The sequence below is a fragment of the Rhinopithecus bieti genome, unplaced genomic scaffold (genome assembly GCF_001698545.2).
Source record: "Rhinopithecus bieti isolate Rb0 unplaced genomic scaffold, ASM169854v2 scaffold_8220, whole genome shotgun sequence".
Lineage (NCBI taxonomy): Eukaryota > Metazoa > Chordata > Mammalia > Primates > Cercopithecidae > Rhinopithecus > Rhinopithecus bieti.
In genome coordinates, this window is record NW_016806392.1 from 3,040,555 (window position 1) to 3,062,244 (window position 21,690).

At 37.2% G+C, this 21,690-nt stretch overlaps 1 protein-coding gene and 1 long non-coding RNA gene across 12 annotated transcripts in view; one reads left to right on the forward strand and one right to left on the reverse strand.

Moving 5' to 3' along the window:
* TBC1D5 (TBC1 domain family member 5) overlaps positions 1-21,690 on the reverse strand; it is a 607,988-nt gene that overhangs the window by 71,349 nt on the left and 514,949 nt on the right. For 10 of the 11 annotated variants that reach the window (XM_017875878.1, XM_017875888.1, XM_017875889.1 and 7 more), the window contains 2 exons: positions 17,608-17,882; positions 13,116-13,181 (listed from right to left, as the gene is read on the reverse strand). In XM_017875878.1, coding sequence (XP_017731367.1) covers positions 13,116-13,181; positions 17,608-17,882 — 341 coding nt within the window. The remainder of the gene's footprint in view (positions 1-13,115; positions 13,182-17,607; positions 17,883-21,690) is intronic. The other variant, XM_017875885.1, reaches the window with a different exon arrangement.
* Positions 17,693-21,690, forward strand: part of LOC108532115 (uncharacterized) — a 59,705-nt gene continuing 55,707 nt past the window's right edge. The window contains exon 1 of the long non-coding RNA XR_001886359.1: positions 17,693-17,766. This is a non-coding gene — a long non-coding RNA (uncharacterized LOC108532115). The remainder of the gene's footprint in view (positions 17,767-21,690) is intronic.

Sequence of the window (21,690 nt, forward strand, 5' to 3'; positions counted from 1 at the left end):
AAAATGAAAAAAAAAAAAATCCTTCTTTTTATAAGCTTATATAACTGAATTTATTCATCTCTTCAAAGTTTCGATTATTTATTGACTTATAACCCTCTCTAGGGGCTAGTGACTTTTTAAAGGAATTGCTGTAATGACTTTTGGGATTTTTTGTTGTTGTTGTTCCCTTATTAAGGATTTCTACTTCTTCTTGGGATAATTCATATCTTCCTTTAAAAAGCCATACGGGAGGTAGAATAATGCCTAAGCCCTTAATTCCCAGAGTCTATGAATTTGTTACCTTACATGGCAGAAGAGACTTTGCAGGTGTGATTAAGGTTAAGGATGTTGAGATGGAGACAGTATCTTGGGTTATCATGGTGGGACAATCTAATCCTGTGAGTTCTTAAAGTAGAAGAGGAAAGCAGAAGAATGAGCTAGAGAGAACAAACTCAAGAAACAGGAGAAAGTTCAAACATGAGAGGGGCTTGGCCTGGTGTTGCTGGCCTTAAGGATGGAGAAATGGGGCCATAAACCGGGGAATATGTCATCTTCCAGAAGCTGGGAATGGGTCTCAGTTAACAGACAGTACAGGAATGAGGACCTTGGTCCTATAGTTAAAAGGAACTGAATTCTGTCAACATAGCAAATAAACAAGGAAACAGATTCTTCCCCAGAGCCTCCCGAAGCCTTGATTTTAGCCTAGAGAAATGTGTTTCAGACTTTTGACCTAGAGAAATGTTAAATAAATTTGTATTGTTTACATCACAAAGTTTGTGGTAATTTTTACCTCAGCAAGAGAAAACTTTGTCTACATTTTCAACTTACAAAGTTGTATGTAGTAGTCTCTTACAACAACTTATCCTTCTTCTGTATCTTCAGTTATTTCACAATCCTTATTTTGAATGTGTTAGTGTTTTTCTCTCATTTATTCTTGATCAGACTTACTGAATACTGGATTACTTCACTGTTTTTAAAGAACTACCTTTTGGTTCACTCATGTAATCTGTTTTATTATGTGCTGTTCATCTTTTCTTTTATCCTTATTCATACCTTTACTTACTTTAGTTGTATTTTGATGTTCACTTTCTATCTTCCTGAGTTGTATGTTTAGATATTTTACAGTCTTTCTTGTTTTCTGATAACTGCATTTCTTCTGAGTGGCCTTTTATCTCTGTCTTTCAGGGTTTTGGTATTTGGCACTATCATTATCATGAACTTCTACATTTGTACTTTTCAAACATTTCCTTTTTAGTTCAAGAGTTCTTTAAAAAAATGATTTTACCTTTACAAGTGATGGGATGTGTGTGTGTACAAAATAAATATTTGGGAGGAGGGGGTAGCAGGTCTGTTGATAGACCTAAATTCTTACATGTCCCCAAATGTCTATTTTTTTCTTCCCATTTGAATGTTAGCTTGGCTGAGAATAAGATTCCAGTTCAAAACAACTTTTCCTCAGAACTTTGAAAACAAACTCAAATGTCTTCCGGCCTTCAGTTTTACCAGTGAGAAATCTGATGTCTATCTGATGATTATCTTATAAACAAACTTTTTGTTTGTTCTCTCTGGAAACTTTTAGAGTTTCCTTGAAGCTTTGTAAATCTTTTATGGGGTTCCTAGGGTGTGGCATTTTTACTTTCATCCTGCTTATGGGATTTTTTTTTTCTTCCATCTCTAGGCCAATTTCTTTCTTCAGCTTGGGGAAATTTTCTTTATTACTCCTGTGATATTATACTCTACTTATGATCTCCAGACTCTCAATATTTGACATTACAGTTCAATTTCTGAATTAATCTAAAATTTCAGGTAGAAGCATTAAATTTTTTTATACTCCTAGAAAAAGTTAGCATTTTGGTGACCACTATAACTTTTTTCATTTTCTTCCAAAATGAAAAAATCGTTGTAAGCAGTTATATCTATTAAATCTTACAACATTTAGTTGCCTTGAACATTTTCTGAAGGGGGGAAGGCGTTATATAACAAATCTAATTATATGAAATTTGCACGTAAAATTCTATCAAAATCTGTTGAAAAGTTTTTCCATTCAAAAGAAATTACAATATAATAAAATAAAAATCTTCAAAAGCTTTCCTGATTTGTATAAATCAATTGTTTTCATGTTGAAATTATATTAAGACCCAAAACCTTTTCTTTGATTCTAGATTTTATATACATCGTAGCTGGGCACTATTAATTTTTTTCCAACCTTCTCTATATACATATTTCCCTAGTTTGCCTATCCCCCCCCCCCCCCCAAAAAAATCAGAAAATTAGAATACACTTCAGCAATGTGAATTTGCAAAATATTTGTCCATGTGTATATCTGGACCTTTACATATATTATTTCATTTAATACTAATGACATTGTGAGATGGTTAAGTATGAGAAAATTGAGGCTTGGATGCTTTAATTCACTTGCTCAAGAACACAGTTATGAATACCACTAGAAACATCATAAGTTAAACCCAGATTTGTCCAAACTTAAAAGCCTATGCTGGCTGGGTGTGGTGGTGGCTCACGCCTGTAATCCCAACACTCTGAGAGGCCAAGGTGGGTGGATCACCTGAGGTCAGGAGTTCAAGACCAGCTTGGCTGACCTGGCGAAACCCCGTCACTACAAAAAATATATAAATTAGCTGGGCGTAGTGGTGCGTGCCTGTACACCCAGCTACTGAGCAGAATCAGGAAAATCGCTTGAACCCTGTAGTCCCAGCTACTTGGGAAGAAACAGGAACACCCTGGAGGCAGAGGTTGCAGTGAGCTGAGACTGCACCACTGCATTCCAGCCTGGGTAACAACAGAGCAAGACTCTGTCTCAAAAAACAAAACAAAACAAAACAACAAAAAAAGAAAGACTATGCCAATATATAATTAAATTTAAATTTCTGAATCCTGAAGAATGACTCCAATGAATTATTATTTCAAAATGACAAACAATTTTGGAAATAGGCCTTTCTACCCAATTTCTAGGATACGTGTATTTTATGAATGGCTTTTCCTAGGAACAGAAAATATCTGATGGTCAAGCTTCTTGTATTCAATTACTAGTGTTCCTGCTTATATTACAACAGACAAATTTCACTAAGGGCACGAAGTGTGGTCATTATCAGTTTCACCTCCTGGGAAAAAAGCTAGCACAGTGCCTGCACATTGTGGGGCTACAATAAATGTTTGCTGATGTCCAATCTGGAATATCTGAAAATAATTATATACACCAGTGCTGCTCAATACAAATATAATGTGAGCCACACACGTAATTTTTATGTTAGTATTCACACTTAAAAAGTAAAGATAAAATTAATTTTAATAATCTATTATCAGCCTCACATGAAGACAAAATAAAAAATTATTGACAAATTTTACATTTATTTTTTCATACTAAGTCTTCAAAATGCAATGCATATTTTATACTCACAGCATACATCTCAAGAGCTCAGTGGCCACATGTGGCTATGGGATACCATATTAGACAGCAAGGGTATAAACTAATGAACAGTCATGTTTTTTGTGACATGAAGGTTATTATATTTTGTGACTATTGTAACAAAATAAAGCAATGATGTGTCTGGGAGAAATCTTTAGAATACCTGCTTTAATAAGTTAGCTTATCAATTCTTTTTTTTTTTTTGAGACGGAGTTTTGCTCTGCGGCCCAGGCTGGAGTGCTGTGGCCGGCTCTCAGCTCACTGCAAGCTCCGCCTCCCGGGTTCACGCCATTCTCCTGTCTCAGCCTCCCGAGTGGCTGGGACTACAGGCGCCCGCCTCGTCGCCCGGCTAGTTTTTTTTGTATTTTTTAGTAGAGACGGGGTTTCAGCGTATTAGCCAGGATGGTCTCGATCTCCTGACCTCGTGATCCGCCCGTCTCGGCCTCCCAAAGTGCTGGGATTACAGGCTTGAGCCACCGCGCCCGGCCTGCAGCTTATCAATTCTTAACGGTATGAGAATAATTAAACATCCAGAAAGAATTTGAAAGCACTTGTTCCCTTGAGGGGCAACAACACCCAGAGGTTTCTTTTGCAGCTATTATCCTGCTTAGTAAACTTCCTTTACAGCGGTAATACTAAGATCAGCTCTTATCAAAACTTATCTGCGAACTATAAAATTTCAAATTGGTGCTAGTATTAATAAGGAACCTGGTCTACATCTCACATTAAAAACATATGTTTCTCCTCAATTATAAAAATTAGCTTACTAACATATTTTTGTGCCCTCTGGGAACATAAACATCAGACCCTTAAGAAAATGGAGTCACCAGAACATGTTCCCAAAGGGATGATGGAGAGCACAGTCTACTGTCCATGCCTGCAGGTTCTACACCTGGAGATTTAACCAACGGATCAAAAATATCAAAAAATAAAATAAAACATAAAAAATAACAGGCCAGACGTGGTGGCTCACATCTGTAATCCCAGCACTTTGGGAGGCCAAGGCAGGCAGATCATTTGAGGTCAGGAGTTAGAGACCAGCCTGGCCAACATGGTGAAACCCCATCTCTATTAAAAATACAGGTCGGTTGCAGTGGCTCACGCCTGTAATCCCAGCAGTTTGGGAGGCCGAGGCAGGTGGATCACGAGGTCAGGAGATTGAGACCATCCTGGCTAACATGGTGAAACCCCATATCTACCAAAAATACAAAAAATTAGCCAGGCGTGGTGATGGGCACTTGTAGTCCCAGCTTCTCGGGAGGCTGAGGAAGGAGAATGGCGTGAACTCGGGAGGAGGAGCTTGCAGTGAGCCAAGATCGCGTCACTGCACTCCAGCCTGAGCAACAGAGTGAAACTCCATCTCAAAAAAAAAAAAAAAAAAATTAGCAAGCTGAGGCACGAGAATCACTTGAATCTGGTAGGTGGAGGTTGCAGTGAGCCAGGAGCGCAACACTGCACTCCAGTCTGGGTGACAGAGCGAGAATCAGTCTCAAAACAAAACAAAAGAAAACAAAAAACCAACCAACCAAACCACAGAACACAAATAGGACAAATAAAAATACAGTATAACAGGCTGGGTGAAGTGCCTCCCACCTGTAATTCCAGCACTCTGGGAGGCCAAGGCAGGAGGATTGCCTGAGCCCAGGAGTTTGAGACCAACCTAGGCAACATAGTGAGAACCAAACTGTGAGATAGAGTGGTGGTGTGTGCCTGTAGTCCACTCATTTCTACAATAAAAATGAAAAATCAGCCAGGTGTGATGGCACACACCTGTGGTCTCACCTACTCAGGAAGCTGAAGAGGGACAATCACTTGAGCCCAGGAGGTAGAGGCTGCAGTGAGCCACGATTGCACCACTGCACTCCAGTCTGGGCAACAGAGTGGGACCCTGTCTCAACAACAACAGCAGCAAACTTAGTATAACATAGCATTTACACTGTATTCGCTATTATAAGTAATCTAGAGATGAAGGATAGAAGAAAATGTGCATAGGTTATATGAAAACACTATACCATTTTATAAAAGAGACTTGAGTATATGTGGATTTTGGTATCCACAGGGGTCCTGGAACCAATCCCCCCCAGATACTGGGGGACAACTGTATTTCCTCTAGAGATACATACGAAAAGCCCAGGTACCTGGAGTAGTCTTGCCTCAAGATAAAAGGATGCCCTATCAGACTTCTCTGCCTTTTTCATATCTAGTATGCACAGAATCGGATCACATTTGTATGGCACACTGGGGTAGATGGATAAGGGCTCATCCAGGCTTCCCCTGGACAGCTCCTGAGCTGAGGGGTCAGTATTCTCAGCAAGCTTGTAACCCATAAGCTACGCAGCGGTTCCAAAGCTCTCTACATACCTTCTTTTTAGTTTTGACAAAGAGAGGAACAGCACTTAACATTTTTGTTGCACTAAAATTTAAAGCCTATTCTTAGAGGCACATTCTATAATATGCTGCTGTGGGGCCCTGCCCAATTCCCTCTTCAGGTCCAAGGTACTTATTTCCCCCAGCTGCTGGAAATGCTGGCTGTTGATGGCTCTCCTGAGTTCTTCGCTGGAAACTGCCCGCAGCTGAAGAGAGTTTCCTTGCCCAAGGTCATGCCCCTTCCCTGGGAATTAACTCCAATCCAGTGACTGGTTTGGTTGACAAATAAAAGCTGGCCTCCTTGCCTCAAGGTGGAAAAATCTAGAGGACTACCCCAGCCCCAGAGGGTTCCAGCAGCAACTGCGAAGCAGTTTAGCTCTCCCCCGCCAATGTTGCTTCTTTCACTCCCCAAGTACTGATCTCGAGGATGCTGCCCAATAAATGTCTTAACTATGAATCTCTCTCAGTTTGGTTCTCAGGATTTCCGATCCATGACATTTATTTAAAATTATTTTACATTGTAAGATGTTCTTAAATACATTAAATATAGGCTCATTCTTAAGCCACCTAGGGTGTGCATGTATTAATGCATGTATGTAGTCTTTCATTCATGACCAAACCTCAGGGAACGAGCCCTATGCAGAGGGATCTCATGAAATGCCTAAAGAAAGCTCTGTCTAGCACTGGGGAGGGAAGGATGAATGTAACAGAAGCTCTTAAGAAACTCCCAAAATAGCCATACAAGGAATACAGACTTGTATACACACTAACCTACAACCCTAGGCAGCAAAAGCGAACACGGAAGTACAAATAACAGCACTGTGTGTGCACAAAAGGGGGAGTGTCCAATCTTGTCTCAGACAATTAAAGAGTGTGAGCTAGATCTTAAAACTCAAAGAGGAAATGGTAGTGGTGGCTCAGGGAGGGTCCTTTCTAGTGGAGACCACAGTATTTTCAAAGGAATTGTACTAGGAACATCTAGCTTAATCAGGGCCTGATTAAAACCTTTGGTGCTCCCTGCCATCAATATGTAACTGAAAATGATATCAATATCAAAGTAAAAAGAACAGAGTGCTTTCCAAAAAATTTGATGATTATTTCAATATTTTCTGGGGGAGGATCAAATATTAATTTTTTTCTAAAGTTGAAGGTACCCCATTACACACCATGGAATTCTATACAACCATAAAAAACAACATCACGTTCTTTGTAGGAACATAGATGGAGCTGGAGGCCATTATCTTTAGCAAACTAACACAGGAACAGAAAACCAAATACCACATGTTCTCACTTATAAGTGGGAGCTAATCATGAGAACACGTGGACACAAAGAGGAGAACAACAGACACTGGGGCTTACTTGAATGTGGAGGGTGGGAGGAGGGAGAAGATAAAAAAAAATAACTACTGGGTACTAGGCTTTAGTACCTGGGTGATGAAATAATCTGTATAGCAAACCCCCATGCCACACGTTTACCTATGTAACAAGCCTGCACATGTACCACTGAACCTAAAATTAAAGTTGTTGTCGTTTTGTTTGTTTTTTTAAGAAAAAACCAAGTTGCTGGTACACTAAACATGAGCTTAGTTTCCCTCTTGGTCATCCAGTCCTGGGGAGTGGAGGATAGAGGGAAGATGAGGCCAGATCAAGGGTCTGACAGATCAAGAGCTCCTTATTCTCATGTTAAGGGATCTGGCCTTTATTTCATTGGTGGTTGATGGCAGTTACTACAGATTTTAGGCCAGAAAATTGAGTGAGGATTATAAGGGCTTGGTTGAGTGAACCATCTGTTGCATTGGTTCAGGCAAGAGATTATGGGCTTAAACTGAGGCTGTGGTGGTAGATTTGAGAGATGTTTACAGGGTAGAATTCCCCAAGCCAATATCTGGTGGGTCAACACAGCTAGGATTGAGTCTGAACTCGGTTGCTATCTAGTTGTACGGCCTTGAACAAGTCACTGACCCTCCACTGGCCACAGTTCTCATCTGCCAGTGGTTGTGTGTCCTAAATGATAATGTAAAGGGTTTAGTGTGGTCTCTAACATATGCTCTCCGTAGACATAAACCATGTCTAGTGGAAGGCATAGAGATGGTTTCCAAATCTAGAGCACATAGTTTAATATGCAATACTTTGAATTGTGGATTCACAGGTTCTCTCTTGATAGGATTATTCTCCTGTTGAAACCTCTCCTGGTAGGACACTGGCTGCACTTCTCAATGATTTCCCACAGATTTCAACTAACTGGCACTAGGTATAGAGCCATCATATATGTGTCACATAAGACTGCCTGGCAGAGCAACTGAAATCCAGGCCACAGTCTGCTTATTAAGTCATGTGCCCTGGTGTGAGCTACACATCTATCTGCACAGAAGAAGTTATCTTTTTTTTTTGTAAGTTGCACAAAGTTACTGTTTGAATGAGATATAGCTGTGTATAGCTATCTTATTTCCTCCATTCATTCTCTTTCTCTCTCTGAAACACTCAATAAAAGTAGTGTGCCCTGTGTGCTCTATGTCAATGGAGGTAACTTGTCAAGAGCCTAAAATGACTGAATGAGCTTCATAGGCATCAGTGGAGATTCCTGACTGCAAAACGGCTGGGAGAGAAGGAAAGAGGAAGGAAAAATAATGCTTACTGAGCTCCTACTATGTCCCATGAATAATATTTTCATGGATTTTCTCTTCCTAAATTTGATGCAAATAAGAAAAGGGGTTGGGTATGTTACTAAACAGACAGGTAGAACCCCAGTACACCTGAGGTCAGCTGAGGAAGGTGGACACTGGACACCCAAAGGCAAAATGTTCAGGAGGCCAGGTCATCTATGGGGTGCCTTGCTGGGAAGGTATAGCCTAGATGAGCAGAAAGGGAAAAGCCTGAAAACCCCTGTTCTGTGGCCACAGAAAGGGGATAACCTTGACTTTATATAGTGACCAAGACAATGAGGCATCTGGTCCCTATATAGTAACAGTTTGTTTCCTTGCAGACCTGAGTGATAAGACAGCAAAAAGGCTAATGTCTACTAATTAAAGACATGCATCTTGCTGTCACAAGAGTGAATAGACGCAGGTTGTACTTGAAGCCCCTGGAATAGACATTCTCTAGCCTGACCACTAAAGTCAAACACTGTTGGATTGGGTACCTGCATGCAAACATGTGTCTTTAGAATATCAGAAGTAATAATTAAGAAAAGATAGATGTGTGGAATGAGCTCCTTAATTATTTGATTCTGAGAGTCAGAGAGGTATTTGAGGAAAGCACATAATGGTGCTATCATTACCACTACCTGAGCAGGTAGCACCCTAGAGCTCTCACTATGCAACAGGTGCTGTGGTGATGTCCAGCAACAAACCTTGAAGCAGCTGCTCTTATTCACTCTTTACAAGTAAGAGGTTAAGTAACTTCCCCAGGTCATCCAGCAAGGCAGCGATGGAGCCTGAATTCAAACTCAGGCTTGACTCCAGAGCCCATGCTAGACAAAACTGTACCACCCTCCCCCTCTCATAAGGGTTGTGCCACGTGGGATGATGTAAATGTGACCTAAAATTAGATTAAAGCAAAATGGAATGAGGCCTTTTGAAAGTAAAGGGTAAATTCTGATCTTGTTTTCAGTCCAAAAGCAACTCATTTATTCAATGTCTTCTGGAATAGATGTTCCACAAAAATGCATTTTCTAGCTAACCGACACTTCCCAAAATTCATTTTACATCTATTTCTCTGCCTTAAAGTGATTATACTGAACATAATGGAAATACTTGTTGTGCTTCAGGTCCATCACATCTCAACAATAACCAGAGCAGCCAATCAATATAGTGCCATCTATAAGGACCATTTTTTGGTTTTTTGGTCTCTTCCCTCACTCTTGTGAGTGGAAGCTGTCTCTTTTTCTTGTCATTACTCTGTTCTACCCCGGTTGACTTGATACCCCTCTCCTTGTTCTACCAACTTGCTGCTTTTCATTTACACTGGGACATTTTTGTCAGTCTTCTTGATGGGCCAGAGAGAAAGTCACCTCCAAACAAGTGAGCTCTTACCACATTAATGTGACTCCCACATTATGCCTCAATTTAATATGTAATTTTTTCTCCTGGTAGAAATCATAAGAAACTTAACAATGGTTACCCTTGGGGAAATGGGCTGGCAGAAAGGTGGGAGGAGAAAATGGAGATTCCCCCCACCCCATTTTTCATGTAGTACCTTTAATTAATTGGAATCATCTAATGTCATATATTTTAGTTTTACCTTAAGAATATCAACAGTGGTTACCTGGACGGAACTTTCTTTTTTAACCTTTTTATATTTAAGACAATTTGATGTTATAGATATCTGTGTGTATGTATGTGCATATTTACATCCATAACACAAACGTATACATACAAATATATTTTTAAAGATGCCTATGGAAATTATTTTAAAAATCTGTATTTCTTTCCTAAAGGTACATTATATGTTAATACCTAAATCTAGTCATCCCTCAGTATCCATGGGAGATTGGTTTCAGGCCTGCTGTGGATACCAAAATCCAAGGATGCCATAGTCTCTTATATAAAATGGCAGTACTATTTTCATATAATGTATACATATCCTCCCTTATACTTTAAGTCATCTCTGAATTATTTATGATACCTAATACAATGTAAATGCTATGTAAATGGTGGTTATACCATATTGTCTAGGGAATTATAAGAAAAATGTCTGGACATGTTCAGTGGAGACTCATTTTTTTTCTGAATATTTTTGACCTGTAGTTGGCTGAATCCAGAGATGTGAAACCCATGGATACAGAGGGCTGACTGTACTTCTGTTGTTACAAATTCGAGATTCTCTTTAAAAATAACATGTGTCGTGTGTGTGTGTGTGTGTATAAATTTGTAAATATCTCTTGACAAAGGTTTCTGGGGTAAGTATGCAATTTCTAAAACTAATTTTGAAGAACCTCACTGAGTTAAGTCTTTGATAAACAAAGTTTGCTGTGGCTTTTTTTTTTTTTTTGGTGTGTGATTGCACCTACACTGCAAGATATAAAATGAAATTTTGAATAATTCTTTAAAATTACTTATTGATTTAAATTATAGAATCTCACTTTATATTCAGGCTTTTCTTAAAAAATAAAAGCCCATGTAACTGCTGTGTTAAAAGTCAAAGATACAGACATAAAATTTCATTAAAAAGACTACCTATAATCAAGGAATCATCAAAAGTATTGATATTTACTTTATTTCTTGAAATTTACTTCATTGCTTTGAAAAAAGACACTTGGGAAAGTCTAATTAGTTTAATTCCTTGACACTGATTATATTAAGCATAGATAGAATTTTTTTTTGCTGCTACCACTATTTTGGTTTACTTCTACTTCCCTTTGCTTCTTGATGCTTTTCAGGGAATACGTTGAGGAAGACGAAAAGTGACTTCCCCAAATTAGGTAGGTGTACTCTCATTGTCTATCATTGTCAAAATCATTACTACAGACTAAAAACTATTTATTTGTGATTCACATCTATTAAAGTTGCTGGAACTTTCCTTATCAGACTGATACAATCTCTGCTATGGTATAGGAGGCAGAGGCAATTCTGAATAGGGTATCTAGTAAAAGAGCTGGTGCCCGACTATGTAGTCTTAACTGGGTCATCTAAAGCAAAGGTAATGCCCAAATGACCAGGTAAAGCTGTAGGGAAAGCCAAGGGACCAATGAAAACAGAGCTTGACACAGCAGCAGGCACTCCATAAATACTTGTTGAATAAATGAATGAGATAATTCTACTTATATAACACAAGGTATATGAACAAAGCAATATAACCTCCCTCTTTGAAGTTCTAGTTAAACAGTTACATTACTGCTGTGGCGCTGGTTTGTAGGAAAAAAACTGGATTTATCAATCGCATAGAAGCAGAAGTCAAAATAAGCAAGCCAACCCTCAGCTTTTCTTTCCACAGGTATAAGTTGGGCTTCATATCCCATGTCTTGCAGAGAAGCCAAAGACCTACTCTGTAGCAATTAACGCTGGGACAACAAAACACATGTTAAAAAGTTGTCTATGGGGCTCAGAATTTAATTTTAGAAAATAAATTTAAGTCTTGTAAATTCTCTCCATATCAGACGATCACATTTATATTAATCTAAGTGCAAAGCTAAAGAGAAATCACGTAGACATTATCTGCCTTTCCTCTTGTCCATGCTATCTATCATACTCCTTTATTATGTACATCATTCAACAGACAGCAAGAATGAACAGCTCTTCATGGAATCCCTGAGTTAGAAAAGCCCTTGAAGTTCATCTGGTTCAATTACCAGAATACCTCCAGAAACTATGCCTGTGAGACACACAGAACTATATACAGAAGTGAAAGCTTACTTCTCTATTGCCACAACATGGTGGGTTTTTGTTTTTTAAGTTAACCCAATACATCAATCTCTTAATCACAACCCATTCTTCTCTGTTCCCCCCCCCAAAAAATTGATAATATGAGGACATATCATTATTAAAACAGTATTTTAATACTACTAGCATGACTATATGGATATTTTAAATTAACAAAAACATGATACGGATTTTAATTAATACCGCTATCATTTTAGTCTGAATTTGAATAGAAGATTCTTAAAGTTACTCCAGGCTTCCATTTAACACGGAAATCCTCTCTATGGCATATTTCATCTAAAAGACTGCATAATAAAAGATTAATGCAGCCACTTTAAATATTTATATGCTTTAAAATTGCATAGGAGGTAGATGATCACTTTTGTATTTAAAACTACATTTTTTTTCTATATTTTGAACAAATGGATATGATATTTAAACATTCTTTTTTAAAAACCATTGCCAGTTACCATATATGAAGATCTGCTAAACTGTACTTTGTGTTAATAGAATTCATAATTCAAAGGCAATACTTAAAAGCATTTCAAAATCAGGTTGTAATTATTTCAGGTAAAATATAAGTATTTCCGGCTAATTATAGCACATAAGGTGTTCCAATTTCAGAACTAATTGGTCAAATACTGTCACAGATCACCAGTATAACAAAAAGAACACCTCAGTGTGAGCTGGCACACAAAGTATAGTATGTTATAATAACCACAAAATATAGGGTGAATCTTATTTTGCAAAGAGGCTTGTGCACACTTAATAGAAAACCCACATCACAGCCATATTCGGCATCACGAAGGTATGACATGAGAGGGGACTTTTGTTCTAAACAATAGTGCCACTCAGTGGCTGAACAATGGTAGTGAATTGAAAACAATATGAATGGAGGGTAGGCAAAAAGAAAAATGGAGTTTTGGAGTAGGCAATGATAATATTGTAGGCAAAGAAAAAGAAACACTATGTTGTTATGGTAACTGTACCTTGGAGGTCAGTTAGAGTCTGGACAGGAACAGAAACCTGAGCATCGCTTCCTGTAACTACATCGCCTGGATTTCATAAGAAAAAATAATTAGATTTCATAAAAAGGAAATAATCAACTTCACTTTTCTTTTCTACTGAATGTTCTAATACTTTAATCAAATTACTAAAATATAGTACAAAACAAAATAATGCACAAGCTTAGAAAATTAACATAAAATATTTTAAAGAAAATAATTTTAAAAGCATGTTTCCTAGGAATGTTTTGTGTTTGTTTTCTTAAAAAAAACACAAGTTTCAACTAGAGTATAGGAAACTTCAGCAGTCAAAAGATTTTGCTGAGCATATTTCATGATGCTACAAATATTAGTGTGATTTTATATTTTCTCTTTCATCCAAAATTAAGTTATATGTCATTTGTTTAAAATAGGCATTCTTTTGAAATTGATTTCCTCCTATATCAGACAAAATTTATTTTAACTAAACTTGAAACCAACTTCTTCAGTGATAAGATAAAGACCTAAATAAGTTCTAATTTCATATTAAGTAATGAAAAGATTTCTTAAGTTACCACATGTACTTATAAATGTCAACATGTAAAAATAAATCTGTGAACTGCATACCCTTAACTTGATATACTTATTATAGGCAAGATTTCATTTACAAATTGGACTCATAGTAAGTGCTTAAAATAATGACATGTTCAAATTCAAAAAGCAATTTAAAATATAGACAAAGGAAACAGGAAAAAAAAAAAAAAAAAAAACAACCAAGTGCATTTTAAGAACATAAGAAAGGAAAAGGAGCATAACAGGAAATCTCATGAAGAACCTGAGGTGCACTAACATTTGGAAGGAAGACTTTTTGGTTCTTTGATTTCCTTCCTGGATGACAAAGTTCACCACTAAGCATAGTCACTGTTAACAGAATCATTCTCTGGATATATCACCATCTGAAGGCCTATGCTATTTTCAGACTAACAAGCTAAAGAAAAAAGCATTTTAAAAAAGCATCATATTTTCTATGCATGATCATTTATGATTAATTGACTTGTTTCCCCTTGAGCTTTTATATAATATATACAGTAGTAAAAAAAAAAATCAACTTTTGAGTTAAATGACATATCCTCAGTGTTCTGACCACTATGACTTATAGTATGGCCAGCTAATCTGGAAACTGCTAAGTTGCAATTATACCATCATCATCAATTAACAGTACACACATTTAGTCTCCTATAATTGAAATAAAATCTATAAATAGGAACATACCACAAACAAGCGATAAATAGCTTTTAGTGGAAATGGGCCCCAGATTTTCATAATACGTGAACTCTAAATTCACTGATAAATGGTGTGCCTACTTTCTGTATATTTGAAGGAGATTTTCAATTCTGTGCCTGCTACCTGTTTTACTCTGCTGCTTCTAGAACACTTATTAATGTATATTTAGAGACTGACCACTCATTTTAACATTAAATATCACCAAAAAAATTACAGGGAACATCTGGGCTGCTCCTTCACTATCCTACCCCAACGCATAGACAAACTACACAATGTACTTCAAGCAACACATGTGAGTTTGGATTACAAACACAACTGTCCCCCTATATAAGCATATAAGCACAAGTAATTGAAAGTTAACTGATTATGAAAACCATAAACAGTTTCATCTTTATAAACAACCATTTTTCAACATAACTTTCAAATTTTCCAGCAGAGTACACTAAAAAGACTATTACATTATCTTTCCTCAAAGGCATTAAAGTAGATGACTCTGTTCTAAGATAGAAATCACTTCGCAACACAAGCCTCCTGACAGGCTAAATATTGTGTTCACTGATCTATGGGACCAGGTGATAGGCTTGCAGCTTTGTCAGTGTGACAGCACAGCAGGATACATGTGGGAAACACCAGCATAAAGAACCAATGTTGGAGAAGTATTCTTCACTGTAGAGTTAATCAATACATGCTCTACCAAAACAACCATAGATTTCTAGAGATGGGAGACTCTCCAGGGATTAGCCCAGATCTCTTATTTCAGGGTGAGGAAACAAGAGGGTCAGGGAGCTTCAGGGTGTTGCTTAGGGCTCATCAATGGATGAATAGAGAAGAGCAGCAAACTACACTATCTTCTACTTCTATAAACTGTTCTCTTTGCCTTTTGTTTTATCCAAACCTTTGTGCGGGAAGAGGCATTAGCAGGAACATTTGTAATTAATCTGAAGGTAAACAAGTTTTTGTTTTTGGTCGACTGACATGAGAAGAACAAACCACAAGTACAAATATAGAAGGGCTGCCAAACAAGGCTACTTCCTTTCAGCACAGGGATCAGTTAAAATGCCCTAGTGATAATCATGTTCCAAATACTTTGCTTAAGTGCTCTGTTGTCTCCTTATAACTGGGGACTTGGTTTTCATCAATTGTTCCATCTCCATGCACTTCCTTTCTCACTTACTGTGATATTAATACTTGACATTTCCTTGGAGACACAACTTTATATTTCTAGTCATTTGGCTTAGTTCCTCAGAAAATTTAAGCTACAACATTAAGAGATTCTCTGACTCATTTGCCTGCCATCAGTTAGAATTACAACTGACTATGGCTTGTTATCAAAGCAATATTGAAATCTTATTTGTTTAAAACAATAAAACCGTACAATTAAGAAGTGTGTAAAATAACATTCATTTCCATTCTGGAAATGGGCATATCTCCTGGCATTAAAATACATTTACAACGTGCTAATGATTTGGTCTCTTTTTTAAAAAAAATCATGTGTGACAGCTCTACGTTAAAAAGAAAAGAATGTAATTTTCAATAAGATATTCTTTTTTTTTGAGACACAGTCTGGCTCTGTCGTCAGGCTGGAGTGCAGCGGCGCGATTTCGGCTCACTGCAACCTCCGCCTCTCAGGTTCAAACGATTCTCCTGCCTCAGCCTCCTGAGTAGCTGGGACTACAGGTGTGCGCCACCGTGCCCAGCTAATTTTTGTATTTTTAGTAGACATGGAGTTTCACCATGTTGGGCAGGATGGTTTCTATCTCTTGACCTCGTGATCTACTTCGGCCTCCCAAAGTGCTGGGATTACTTGTGTGAACCACCACGCCCGAGATATTCTTATGCATCGTAAATTGAATATTCTCATAAAAATTTAAATACTAGTTATATAAAATCTAGTATTTTACATAGGCAAATAAAAACTGAATAGAAGGATAACATGAGGTAATCAATAGAGGAATACAGACGCGCATGTGTGTGTGCATGAGTCTGCACACTCATTGAATAATACTCAACATTTATATCATTGGGGAAGAAAGTCCATTTAACATAAGTTTACCAATTTAAATGGCATTATGTAAAATTAGAAACTAATTTTGAATGTAATCTCCTTAAACAGAGTATATGGAACATAGTTTTAAAATCTTCTTACTGACAATATTACTCATGTTATTGTCAACACTAATTTATATTGAGCACTGATATAACAGAGGGATCCCTTTAAGACATGAATGATACTTGGGTCAGGATGTTTGCTCTGACACTAAGTGGCCCCAGACTGCTTGTGAGGTCTTAGAATTGCTTTTTAAATATTTTTTGCCATCAAGTTACAACTTCTTGCTTCTAGAGTACAGTTAGCAGAGTCCTACTACTGAGAATAAATGTAGCTGTTTCCAATTTCTTATGAAAAGGGGGACCTAATACGTTATGACTCTTCAAAAATAGGTGAAAATAAGAGTGCAAAGGATCAGAGTAAGAACCTGAAGTGCTCTCTTATGAATACAAAACATGAGGGAGGTGAAGCTCCGGAAAGGCCCTGAAACAGAAATGAGCTTACCTGAGTCCCAGCAGAAAATGTGCTACCAACAGCAGTGCCCTTGAGTGGAGGATAAGGATTGGATGATCTCCCAGGTTTCCTCTGCTCTAACGTTCTGTGGTTCTAACTTTTAGTTTATGGACTCATACACTTACTTTGGCTGCTTGAAGTTTTGTTTAGTTTCTCTCTCCCCACTGCTTAAGATTCCGGTTTGTATTCCTTAGAAGTGAAGCAGCTGGGTGAGACACTGCAAGCCTAGTGGCCCACTTCCTCAAAACAACTGCAACGCACCAATGAATGCTGTGATAGTGGAGCCCCATGGTACTGGAACTTCTCATTTTGAATTCTCTTCTAGTGAGAAGCATTACTATACAAAGTTAGCAGAGAACACAGCCAACTGGTCTCAATTTCTGTGTTGTGTTAATTCATGCCATCATACTGCATGGGCACCTACAGGACAAAGTTGCAAGTATACTAGGATATAAATGTTAAAAAAAAATGACCTCATAAAATATTCTTAAGACTAACTCTAACATTCCAACTTTAAAAGAATCAAATATAACATTAAAAAAGTAAGTTTTGCATTAACTTCTATTCTAGGAGGTTGGTTCCTCACAGGCAGGTGAAGAAATCCCAGGCTACATAGTGAATGTTTTCTTTGGATTTACTAGTAATTTCTCCTACCTTTGTTCAATTGTACAGGCATGCTTTCTGATTTCATCAGCCTCTGCTGCTGCTGTTGCTGTTGCTGTTGCTGTTGCTGTTGCAAGTGATGCCTTGGGGCCTCTGCTGAGGTCCTGGTAGGAATCACAACGGAGGAGGAGCTACTGCTGTTGCCTCCAGGTACAGGGCCACCTGCACTGCCTGGAGCCATTGCTGGGGAAATCAACTTTCTTCCAAAATTAATCAGGCTATTAGACACCTTATTTATATTCAGGGGAGCACCTTTGGCATTGGTCCTGTTAAAAAAAGAAATGGAGAGGCATTATTTACACTTAGAGGATGATTCTATTTCACATAATTAATTGGTATAAAAGCACACCTTGTCTGCTTTGAAAAAGGTCATTTACTAGACCAGCTATACAAAGTGAAAAGTGAAAATTTAAAGTTACTACAGAATAATAAAATAATGAGATTCTTAAAAACATAGCTTATGGAAAACAGTCTTATTTACTTTTCATTCATTCATTCAACAAATAGAGCCAACACTGCTGGGTTATGAGAATATAATTGCCCAAAATAGACACTGTTCCCTTCCTGGAGCTTCTAGTCTAGTACAGAAGAATATATTAATCAAATAATCACATAAATAAATATATGCTTAAAACCTGTGATTGGACTATAAAGGAGAGGCTAGGCAAGTCCTGGGGTCCTCACAGGAGGGGGCATCTATGAAACAAAGCTAAGAGTAGATTTCTCACCAGCCCCGGCACATGGGTACTAGGCCAAATTTAATACGATTTTGAAAATAAATGTGTCTGACAGTCACGAAGTAAATTCCTAAAAGTTATGTCAAGTGCCCAGTTCTCTGCAATTGTAATCTATCCTTATTCTCTGCCCCAGCGCTCCGTATCCTCCTCCTCCACTTACCTGGTTTATTTTCCTCGATAGTACTTTTCATCATCTGACATACTATATATTTCATGTATTTATTTGGTTATCATTTGTTCACCTCTTCCAATTCCCATTCAAATACAAGTTTCATGAGGGCAAGAATTTTTGTCTCTTTTGTTAACTATTATATTGCCATTGTCTGGTACATCATAGGTACTTTATCAATAATATTTGTTAAATGGTAGCAGCATCTACCCATAGTCCATCTTTTCACCTGCCACAGTGGAAGATCAGACTCTCCATTTGTGCTTTGAATCCCATCTCCTCTGACCTTCAGAGATTGTTATTCCTGCATCCTCCTCTCCTGCATCATCATTTTCTCCTTCTTTACTGTATCATTTCCATTAGCATACAACCATGGTGAGTACATGTATATGTATACTAAATTCTCTACTGAACCCTTGTTCCCTTCAAGTTACCATCCCATTTCTTTCTTTACTTATAACATGTTTTTTCAAGGTGTATTAAGGAAGCTTCTGCTTCCTCAGTCTTTGGTCCACTAAGCTCCAGCTGTGCCATTGCCCTAAAGCCATTCCTCAAGGTCACCAATGACTTCACATTGCAGATCCAAAGGTCTATTCTTACTTGACTCTAGCTCTCAGCAGCTATCAACTCCCTTAACCACTACTCTCTCTCTCAAATTTTGTCTCGTGGCCAGCACCTGTATTATAACTGTGCCTGGCAAATAGAGGACACCAAGTTAACATTTGTTAGATGAACAATTCCCAAATGACTCAGAATCCTGCAGTATCTCAGGGCTATTATCTTGAAGACCAGTTATGATTATAGACGATTTTAGTTGTAAAGGGGAGTCCAGCTCCATGACAATATTGAAGTTTGTGTTTTTATTGCCCAAATCATTAATATAAATGAAATAGCTCACATTTTGCTTTTTTCATAAAAATGGAAAATTGAAAATCAACTTTAAGAGATCTACTTATTTGATTTTAATTAACTTGATTTTTATTATAATTTCTTTCTCCCAGATCTAGCTGTCAGCACTTACATGGCAATTCTACTTTTAATATGACAGCTATATCCTTGCACTACTAGATGTTGCTGTAAAACAGAACAGATCCATAGTTCTATAATAAAAAGGAAAGAACACTAGACTTCTTCCTTCCATAAAGTTTTCTCTGTTACTAGCTAATGTTATGGGCTAGGTATTAGAGACTTACATTGCTTTGGAGGTAGGACAAATCAAATTTAAAATATGAAATTCAGCTTTATAAAAGAAAGATCTATTCATTATAACTCAATGAAATGTGAAAAAAAATTTCAAATGGTTCCTTTGGCATCAAGTTTCATCTTTAAGGAATTGAGCTATTTAAATGTCCTTCTAAAAATTATTTAAAATAATGTTTCCTAATGGAGATAAGGATATAAAGTGATTATGCACCACTTACTTTCATTTTTTAGATGCTTCCTAGTGAAGTAGAGCATTCTTAATTTACATTTACCATAGGTTGGCAACAGAGAAGGCACTCAATGTATGCTTATTGAGAAAAAAGAATGAATGAAATGAAAAAAACTCATAAATTCTGGATTAACTAGGCATTCACCTCTGGCATTATATTCCACTCAGCAGCCTGCATACATTCCCATTTCCTGTGAGTGACAGTATAAAGAAAAGCTATCATGGTACTGAAGTTCTGCTGCATTTTAGTTTTGCTTGTTTGCAAGTCAGGATTCATAATTCCCAGATATGAAGAAGTTATAATGTTGTTACCCTTTTTTATACACAAAAATGTACTAGTCAGAATTCCCATATTGCCAGTTGTAAAATTTATATGTTGATAAAAGTACTAACAAAGTGCTAGAGCATTATCAAGAGAGTATGGTTAATGCATCTTCATTACTACTAATAACCATGAAAACATATAGATCAAGTTTATGAGGAGCAATTTTTCATGTGAATAGCTCTTAAAAGGGGATGAGCACTGTTTTCTTTTTTTGAACATTTTGTTTTGTTTTGTTTTTAACCATGTTCTCCCTCATTCAGTACCCACAGCTTCTAGAAGAATGTTTTTTTTTTTTTCAAAACAACAATTGAAGGTGATTATGTGTCTTCCGGATATAAGCAATTGTAAGTCATACAGAGAAAGCAATCTGTCCAGAGCTTGTCTGTTTTCTAGGCATAACAGTTTTATACCAAAGTTATCTAATTTAGAACTGAAATATGAGCAGTAGAATTCTTCATGTGAAATATTAAACAACTTCCAACAATTATTAATGGCTGTGATGTGTATGACTAAGTCATGTGTGCTAAATTAATGAAAATTAACGTAGTTGTCAGAGATCTGATGGACAGCGGGGATTAGATTAGATTAGATAAAAGATGGAGTGCAATGTGTTAATAGTGTTGAATAATATACAGCAAGAGGAATTTGGAGTTAACAAGACATTGAATAGCAAATCTAATGAGTAACCAATTTTGTATAATTGAAGTCTTTCATTACTATTGTCTATCTACTGTTATTAAAAATAATACTGTTTAGGAGAGATTATTTTAAAATTCTGCCAGGAACTGACTTTTGGCACAATCTCATTTAACAAGTTCAGTCAGTACCAATAGGTGAACTTTCTGAAGATCCAAGAATCTCCTCAAAATACCTGTACCAGCACCCTATTCTGACCTGAATTCATTGTTGAGCTTATCTTCAGTTTTTAAACACTGGTTTCTCTTCTAATGAGAAGCATTACTATACAAAGTTAGCAGAGAACACAGTCAACTGATCTCAATTTCTGTGTTGTGTTAATTCATGCCATCATACTGCATGGGCATCTATAGGACAAAGTTGCAAGTATACTAGTATATAAATGTTAAAAAAACAAAACTACGAATTACCTCATAAAATGTTCTTAAGACCAACACAGTATCTGATATTCCAACTTTAAAATAATCAAATATAACATATTTAAAAAGTAAGTTTTGCATTAATTTCTATTTTTGGTTCCTCACAAGCAGGTGAAGAAATCCCAGGCTACACTGTGAATGAAAACAGGTGATTTTAGCTATCTCTTCCTAGATGTTTATTGCCCACTTGATGTCTTGCAGCCTGGCTTTCTGACCCGCACTCTACTGAAAGAGCTTCTAGGGCCTCCAATGCCTTCGCAGTTGCCAGTCATGGCCTGTTTTTATCACATTTCTAT